Source organism: the organism of the source record quoted next, unplaced genomic scaffold (assembly GCF_019419815.1).
Source record: "Pyrus x bretschneideri cultivar Hongxiangsu unplaced genomic scaffold, Pyrus_bretschneideri_v1 Contig10, whole genome shotgun sequence".
NCBI classification, from domain to species: Eukaryota; Viridiplantae; Streptophyta; class Magnoliopsida; order Rosales; family Rosaceae; genus Pyrus; species Pyrus x bretschneideri.
The window spans coordinates 4,187,746-4,197,101 of NW_025999391.1; the positions used below are offsets into that span (position 1 = coordinate 4,187,746).

The window sequence follows — 9,356 nt, forward strand, 5'->3', positions numbered from 1 at the left end:
TCGTTCCAGCTCACCCCCTAGAACGACTCGTTCCACATCCGTGGAACACAAAATTATTACCTCTCCATCTCCTTCTTCTTCCTCCTTGTTTCCATCCAAGGGCATCTTTGCTCCCGCTCCGTTCCGCTCCGTTCCATTCCGTTCTGTCCCGTCCCGTCCCGTCCCATTCCGTTCCGTCCCGTCCCGTCTGCATACCAAACGATACCTAAATGCATATTCATTATTCTTTTATATTTATAAGCCTTATCTACCCTTTGTTTTCAGCATTTGCACTCAATAAATGGCTTTCGTCACCCTCGAGTGTCGGCCAGCACGTGCCTATCCTGGTATTCGAGGAATATTGGGATCGGGGCGTGTCATACTATATCTCACTTTTCGTTTTTAGGTGATTATTAACACAAAAAGAAATTTCATTGTAGGGTAGGATCATACTCCAAATTATTATATTCAGAAAAGAAAAAATTGCACTTGTAAAGAGTGCACAATGAGATTTTAAAGTGATGACAAAAACAATTTTTTAAATATAGAACATTATTCCATATTATTAGATAACAAAAATTTTGGAACCCCTTCAAATTTGGAGCGACTGCATCCATTCCTGCTCCTCCTTTCCTCGACCGCTCCTTCCATGACCCGTCAAAGTTACATTTGATCCAGCCCCCAAAAACATTAAATTGTGTGTGTGTTCCCCAAAATCCTTATTTTAAAGGCCAACTCTTCAATACCACCCCTTTGAAGCTACTATTGATAACCCTACCGTGTGCACTGTATCATGCATTTTTACACATCCTTCCTTATCACTCTCTAACAACAGAAAACCACTCTTGAGTATCTCAATCAATGTTTCTACACACTTTCCTGCTTCCCTTTTGGAATCCATGTCTTTAAACAGCTGAAGTCCAACCCCAAATTTCACTAAATCATGAACCAGTATATCACTGCTTTCCGGATATATGCAGCACAACAGAAACAATGATTTCGCTTCCTCGCTCCCTAAACATTCGTAGCTCAACTCTATTTTCCGATACACTTCTTGTACTATCCCTGGAATATTTTCAGGGCAAGGCTTTCTTAGTTGTCTCAGTGCATCCTCCCACGTTTGCTTGCTTTTATGCTGCAGTGCCCTTCCAACAGTTGCAATTGCAATTGGTAAACTGGCACATTCGCTCAGAACCTGTTGTGCTACCAGCCGTAGCTCAGGAGATTCAATGGAACTGCCTGCCATGTCTCTAAACAAACTCCAAGCTTCTTGCTCTGGCAAAATACCAATGGGTAAACTCTTCTTGTTGCCGGACAGATGGAAGCTACTTTGAGCTCTCATGCTCACACTAAATTCATCCCGGAGTCCCAACATAAGGATTATCTTACAGTTTCCGTTGGGTGACCCATAAGGGATTCCGATGGCCTCAAGATCAAGCATTTCCCGGACATCAAGAAATACTACAAGCAACCTCCTAGAGTCTCTGGACATTCGAGCACGAAGCACCTTTGCCCGTTCAAACAAATTCCCATTTCCCAACTTCACTTGTAGATCATCTGCAATCTCATCTTGTATTCGTCTCAAGTTGGGATCAAGGGACACAACAGTCATGACAACTTCTTCAAATAGACCTTGCTGCTTGACTCTCTCCATGAACTCTTTCGTCGTTACTGTATCTCCTCTTTTGATTTCCCCACAATTAATGCTAATCAAGTTGATATTTTCATCCTGCAGAGCCCTCAAGACCTCCCTTGTACATGGTGGTCTGTATTCCAAGCGCTCCGAAAGTTTCATGGGTGGTGGTTCAGTGAAGTTGGATCTTCTTGAGGAGCTAGCCCCATCACGAGCCATAACAGATTTGATCATAGAATGATAGAAACAACGGATGAAAATAAGCAGCTAATAAAGAACAAGTTCGTCTTGATTGTACGTACCACCTCCTTCTGTAAAATATATGGTTTGTTGATTAGAGAAATGTATGCTCTTGATGCAGAATTTTCTCACAAAAATCAACTTAGTTTGTCAGCAAAAGGAAAAGGAGAACGGTGACTAGTCAAGTCTAAACAAACATTAACTTGAAAGATAATTAGCCGCAGTTGAGTTGGAAGATTGCTATAAAGGTATGTATATATATCATTCTAGTAGCAGTCAAAAATAGCAGCTACAAAAAATACTTATTCAAAACCCAATTCATGGCGCGTTGCATATTGTTGGGGGAATTTTTGTTAATTAATATTGTATGCAAGGGAAAGGATTAACAGTAATTAGCCACGGCTAGAATCTGGTCAAGGGTTTGGAATTATCTAAGAGGCCAAAAAATAAGACGACAAAAAAATTTGACTTAAAACTAATTTCATGCCATTATTTTTGTATTCTTAAAATGCCCTCTACTTGTTCCGCACTTTTCACACCGACAGTTAACAGTTGAAAAACGTTTAACAAAACGAAAAGAATAAATTGAAACAATTTTGAAACCTCAGGGTTGAAGAGATGACTGACCAAACCAAAGATATACATTGATGCAATTTTGAAATCTTGGTGTAAAATAAAATCGTGCAACCTATTTGAAAACCATTCTAAAATGAAAAGGTGTAAAATGTCGTTAGCATAAACCATATCATCTTAATGTTTATTTTTCTATAGCACAATCACTTGTATACATAGATTCTAGTTTCACGAGATTTTGGGAACACATATCGCAAATTTCCACACTACATAACTTGGAGCATTCTTAAATTTTGAAACACCATGATGTTTTGAGGTGGATTCCACAAGTTTTTCAACAAGGGTAGCTTACTCAACTCCATTATTTCTAAGTTAGAGAACATTGCAGGAAATTGCGTTGGGTTCTGTTTGGTTTCTATATCTTCAAAGTTTTAAACGTTCCCACTGACCTACATTCCCTACTTCAAGTTGTTCCAGATTTGGTAAGTCCCGCACCCAATTGAATGAGAAAATACCAGATTTCTTAGCACATGCCTTCACTAAATTAAAAGAGATTGAAGAAGTAATTTAGAGTATCATCCCTCCTATGCCCTCTTATGATTGTATGCGTATGGACAATTTTCGCTACTTTTTATTTATTTAACTGAAAAAATAAAAAAAACCAAAATGAAAATATATTTATATCTAGGAAAATATTAGGTAGATTATATCTTCGTACCACATTTGCGTAAACTTGGCAATTTTTTACACGGTCTATTAATCTGACCTGAAACAACAAAATAACGGATTTTGAGTCAACATGTTAACTAATCAGGTCGTTATCGGATCACACGACATGTTTACCCGCAGGTAGCCCGTTTCAACCCGATTACAAAAAACTTAGTTTGATAATTTTAAATTACTAAAAGGGAATTGTTATTGGCACTTCAAAATTCTTATTCTATACTCCAAACTTTCTATATTTAGTAAGAAAAATACACTTGTGAGGAGTGTAGAATGAGATTTTTGAAGTGTCAACAACATTTCCCTACTAAAAAATCTTACTACAATAGGCATAGTATATAGTCTCACAGAAGTGAAATTAAAAAAATTTCAAAGCACATTAAAAATACCACATCAATTTAAATACCAAACACGTTACAAATACCATAATAATTAATTTACAAATGTGAAAAATGGAAAAAAAAAATGCAAATACTTGTGATCGCATCCACTACGCTTTGACGATAGGTACATCGTCGTTTAGATTTTTAAAACAATACAAGCCCTCGTGAACAATATTTTAGAGGGAGTTCAAAATAAATAAAAATTCGTAATTATTAATGTACAAATGTGAAAAATGTGAAAAGAATATACAAATGCTCGTAATTGCATCATTTATACGCTTACATGATGGTTACACAATATGTTAAATTAACTAGGGCTTACTTTGTCTCCAACATCAATAAAGGTCATGGAAGCATGACCTCCACCAAGTAACTGTGACACACTTGACCCTGATATTCTCCTAAACACCAAGGTAGGCACATGCTCGCCAACACCCGAAGGTGACGAAGCCATATTAGGATGCATGAGAATAAGAAATAAATAAGACTTACAAATTTAAATGTAATTAATATGCAAATGAAGAACGTGTTCAAAGCATACAACTAACTAGAACACTACAAAGGAATAATATAAAATTGAATGAACAAAGGAGTGGGTCCTACATCTAGAGGACTCGAAAATGTTACTGCAGGAGTGCCTTGACGCTGGGATCGTACGCCTCAAGTCTAAGTCTTGAAGGGGCGCAAAACAAACATGAGTGGACCAAGTTGATATATATATATATATATATATATATATATATATATAATGCTGAAACAGTTATCAACATATTATCCCCCAAAATTTTATGAAAACTAATTGCATAATATATAGTAGGTTTTTCCGAAACCCTAGCATGCCATAAAACCTTTCATAAACATATCTCGTATATAATGTGCTAACTAGTGGTATCAATATCAGTATCTCCCATATGCACAGAACAGTGCCCTACACACGCCCTCCCGAAGGCAATATAAATATATTTTTCCATATGCACAGAACAATGCCCTACGCACGCCCACCCGAAGGCAATATAAGTAACATCACCCGTAGGTAGAACAGTGACCACTATATATGCACAAAAATATTATATATAGTTTTTCCAAACATAGGTATATATATCTTTAAAACATCTTCATAGTATAAAGTCATCCATCATCTATACGATAAAGAAGTGTGCAAAAGCATGTTCATAAGCAGTACAAAGTCATCCATCATCTATACTATAAAGAACATGAGTTCGATAAAATATGGTAATTCAAAATATTCTAAGTAAGCATAATAGGTCATAAAACTTTTTAAAAAACGTAATCATTAAATCATGCTTTTCATGTATGCATTTCTACTATTAAAACATGCATTTTAGTAGAGCCGTACGAAATAGGAATGACGGAATCGCTGCTGATATTCGCACCTAAACACATAAAGTGTCCAATTAATAAAACTCTATTCAAATGATTGAATTTGGGAAAATGAACGTGAAAAAACAAGTCCATAACGTCAAAATTAGCCTAAGAGGGGTCCCGGACGAAAACCTAAAAAAAGTCAACAAAGTCAACGTTGACTGTTGACCGGTCAACGTTGACCGTTGATCGGGTCGAGTCAAAGTTAACCGTCTGGGTTGGGCTTAAAGGGTTTGGGTTCGAATTGGTTGGGTTCAAAAAGGGTTTGGGTTGGACCAGGTTGGGTCCAAAAAAGGGTTTGGGCTTGAAGCTAACGGGGCGAAGGCCCAAATGGATTAGCCCAAGGGCCTAAGGTTTAGGGTTACTAGGTTTAGGGTTTTGGGCTTAAGGCCCAGCCTAAGAATTTGGGTTTTTAAAAGAAATAAAATAAATATAAATAAAAAGGTTTGGGTTGGGCTTAAGTTTCATGGGCCAAAGGCCCAAGTTCCACACATGGCCCGAATACCTGAGAGACAAGGGTTTGGATCAAAGGGCTTTGGGCTTGAAAGCCTAGCCCAAGGGTTAAGTTCTAAAGGGTTTTGGGGTTAGGTTTTAAGGGGATTAGGTTGGGCTGCCCAAAAGGGTTTGGGCTTAGATGCAACGGCTTGAAGGCTTATGCGACAAAGGCTTGGATTTCTCGCTGAGAAAGGAGGTTGGAGCCTCTCGTGCTCCGTTCAATGCCAAAACACCATCCTAGACTCCGATCTAGATACCAAAATGAAGGTAGAGACGAGAGGGATGAGTTTTGTACCTGAGATCCGTCGTGGAATGGCCAAAGGTGGCCGGAATCCTGCTCGAAACCCACGGGTTCACCAAACCTGGGTTAGGTGCCCTCTGGGTGTCTTGGAGCTTCACGAAGACAAAGGGAGAAAGAGAGAAAGTCTACGATGGTGGTGGTGCTGCTGCGTCACCGTCGAGGGGTTCGATTGGGTGATCGTGGGTGCGGGTTTGATTGGGGAAGGGGAGAGTGAGAGTTAAGCTGAGAGAGTGAGATATTCGAGAGAGACTCAAGAAATGAGATAGAGAAAGATATATAAGTGAGTTAGGAGGCTGCCACGTGGCAGCGTGAGGAATGAAGGAAATCTAGATGGAGGGTCCGAATTAGATTAAGATAGGGGACCAAATTGCAAGATTCTATTAACTTTTAGGGAATTTTTTAGATTACATAGAAATTTTGGGGAAGGGTTTTACAAACTATCACCATCACCCTCTTCAGGCTATCACCTCCAAACTCAATGCACCACAACAAATTTCACTTTACAACTCAAGCCGCCAACATCGAGAAGAAAGTCGTGGGGGTTGTTGAAATGGTATGATGTCATGATGTGACCACTACCATCTTCACCGTCCACAAAGAAGAACTAGAAGCTTTACTAGCCGAAAATCTGCAACTGAGGGAATCGCATGAGAAATAACAAGCTCTTTGAAACCCTATCTGAATTCTTAACCCTCTTTTTTGTTAGGAACTTAGGAGATTTTCCTATCTTCATTTTTGTTTTGCTATTTTATTTGTGAATTTGCTACTTTTATTTTTTCATCTTCATGTCTTTTTTGAAGTTATTTTTATTATTATTTTAGTGTCGAAGTAAGTAAATAAGTGGGACCCATTGTTGTCACATGTACATTTAACGGAAAAATAATTGAGACTTAATGGATATGACATTTTCAATACGTTGAGTTCTTGTTTGGAATATTTAAAAATGTTGAGAGCAATTGAGAATGATACTAAAAGGTTACGAAGAAATTTAGAATAATAATCAAAATTTAGACCCCATATAGAATCATAGGCATTTTTTTATATTTATGATAATTATAATCAAAAGTTGATAATCACCACCTCCCTTGCAATACCCACTACCCAATTCCCCATTTCTCAAAATTTCTCACTTTCTTGCCTATTTCTCTTCTTCCTTTGTTCATCCCCTTGAGCTCCCTTGCCATTTCCACCACTAATGCCAACCTCCACTGGAGCCTTCATGTTCCTCTCTACCTCTTCCGCAACCTTCTTCATCCTTCTTTGAGCCCTCACTCCTTATACCGCTTCAACTCACAGAATTTCGAATTCTTACAATAGGGAAAGTGATCAAAACTTCAAAAAACCACCTCGAAAAATTGGAAAACTTTGGCATCTGAGTAATGAACAGTTTTGCTATTTTCTGAGCTTGTGGGTGTTTTGAACGAAACAGATTTTCATTTTTTTCTTGTTCCTCCTTATTTTTCGAGTGTGCAAATTGAGTTTGTGAAGATGGAGATATGTGATTATGTAGTAATGGAAACATATTGATACGTCCCAAGCATTCTTTATTGGTTGTGTAACTTGTGCTTACCATTAACGGAAATGTGCTTTACTTCAATCATGATCTAGATTAGGGAATGTTAAAATACAGCTAATTAATCATAAATCGAAATTTTGGCATCTGAGTAAGACTATACTTTCTACCTTCCCAGTAAGAAGGAAAGTCATTCTCATCCACGGCTTTTTTTGGTACTATCGCTGAGGTGTCTGTTTAGTTCTACCAAATAGATCCTTTCAACATACCTGTTAGCTCCTCGGAAGTGAAGGTGACAAAGTGCATGTCGGATATGCCTTTTATATGACAAAGATGCTAAGAAACTTGATGTGAAGTTTAGGAAACTGATTAAGTCGGTAGAAGATAAAAAAATGTTAAGGATGTTGCGGCGAGTCTGAAGCAAGTGGAAGTGAAACTTTGAGCACTTACAGGGAACAAGGAGATGAAAAACTTCAAAGTAGAAAGAGAATAAAATTGTAGGTGTAAGATCAAATATGTTTGCAGTATTTGACTCTTTGTAGACAACAAGATATGCAAAGGATACTCTTGCTTGCTGGTTTTGTATATGAACTCTCCCTTTGTTGGGAGCTGTTTAATGATTTCAGAATCTTTCAAGTGAAAAGATATAAACATGCAGAAACTGAATCAGCAGAAAAGGCACATAGTAATCGTATAATATGGTCTCTTTAAGGTTTAACATCAGATCAACCGCCTCATAAAGTGATCAAATATTACGATCACTCTTACACTGCTCTTCTACATATGGTACATAGTTGTTCATCATAAAACTCAATGTACTTACAACTTTGAATTGTGTCATGTAAGTATGGTTGTGTGCGAACTGAACACTTTGGCAATGCCTTTGCTCTGTCTTTTCAACTTTTATGCACTTTCTATATGATCAAGTTAGGTTTAGACCAAAATGGACAAAAAGCAGAGAGTTTTTATTGGATATAGTTGCCAAGTCATTCAAAGTGCCACATCAGCAGTGGCTTAGGAGATAAGTCAATATATGGTTGAACAGACTATATAGACTATAAATAGCATTCTCTCCTTGTATTAGATAAGTGATTGTAATAATTGTTTCTTTGTGAAATATATCATAAATACATCTTTCTTTCTTTCTATGTTCTCTCTGTGTTCTTCAAATCTACAATTCCTCCATGAATGTTAAATGGTATCATGAGCCAGGAATCGTTTGCGCTCTTGATGCTGGGTTCATTTTTCGCTACTCAATTGGTTTTGTTGGGTTCATTTTTCGCTGCTCAATTCAATTTTGAAGGTGCAACAGAGCTGTGTAGTTTGTAGAATGCCATGTAAGGTACTTAAAACGGATTCTCCTTTTAGTAGGCTGTTTGGTCAAAAACCTGAGCTGGGATCATTGAGAGTGTTTGGTTCTGCCATCTATCCTTACCTGAGGCCTTATAATGTTCATAAGTTACAACCTAGATCCACACAGTATGTCTTTATAGGTTACTCTTCAGGGTATAAGGGTGCTCTATGTTATAATATCATGACTGGAAAAGTGCTTATTTCACAGCATGTGTAATATAATGAATCTTGTTTTCCATACAAGGATTTGGAATTTGTTCAGACTTCTGCTCAATGTAAATCTGCGGATACATTGAGATCAAGACCTATCATTATTACATTGCCTTCTTCAATCATCCCTAGTCCTACAGTGACTCCTTCATCTACACCAACTTCATAAACTAGTAGTTCTCATAGGTCAATGTCAGCATCTCAGGATTCTAGTTCTATTGCTGAAAATAGTTCAAATGCTACTCTTTCCACTCATACCCCAATGTTGCATGTCCTCCAATCTAATCAGCTTCAAGTTAAGCTGCCAAGTCATGATTCTGCAATTTCAACCTCTTCACAACCTAATTCTCTTCCACAAGGGATTCAAACTCGGTTGAAAACTGGTACAATTTCCAGGAATGATTATTCAGCTTTCACTGCCATTTTTCCTGAAGTACAGTCATTAAATTTGAGTGAAGATCATCATTTTTCAGGAGGATTTACATTTATTGTAAACATTATTGATGCTTCAAAACCTACAACATTTAAACAAGCTTCTCAGATTCCTCAATGGCAAGTTGCCATGCAAGA

At 37.6% G+C, this 9,356-nt stretch overlaps 1 protein-coding gene across 1 annotated transcript; it reads right to left on the reverse strand.

Moving 5' to 3' along the window:
* Nucleotides 1-718: 718 nt before the first annotated feature.
* LOC125480342 (disease resistance protein At4g27190-like) lies at nt 719-1,831 on the reverse strand. Its single transcript, XM_048591050.1, has one exon. The coding sequence runs from the start codon at nt 1,829-1,831 to the stop codon at nt 719-721; it is 1,113 nt and encodes a 370-aa protein (XP_048447007.1).
* Nucleotides 1,832-9,356: the final 7,525 nt, after the last annotated feature.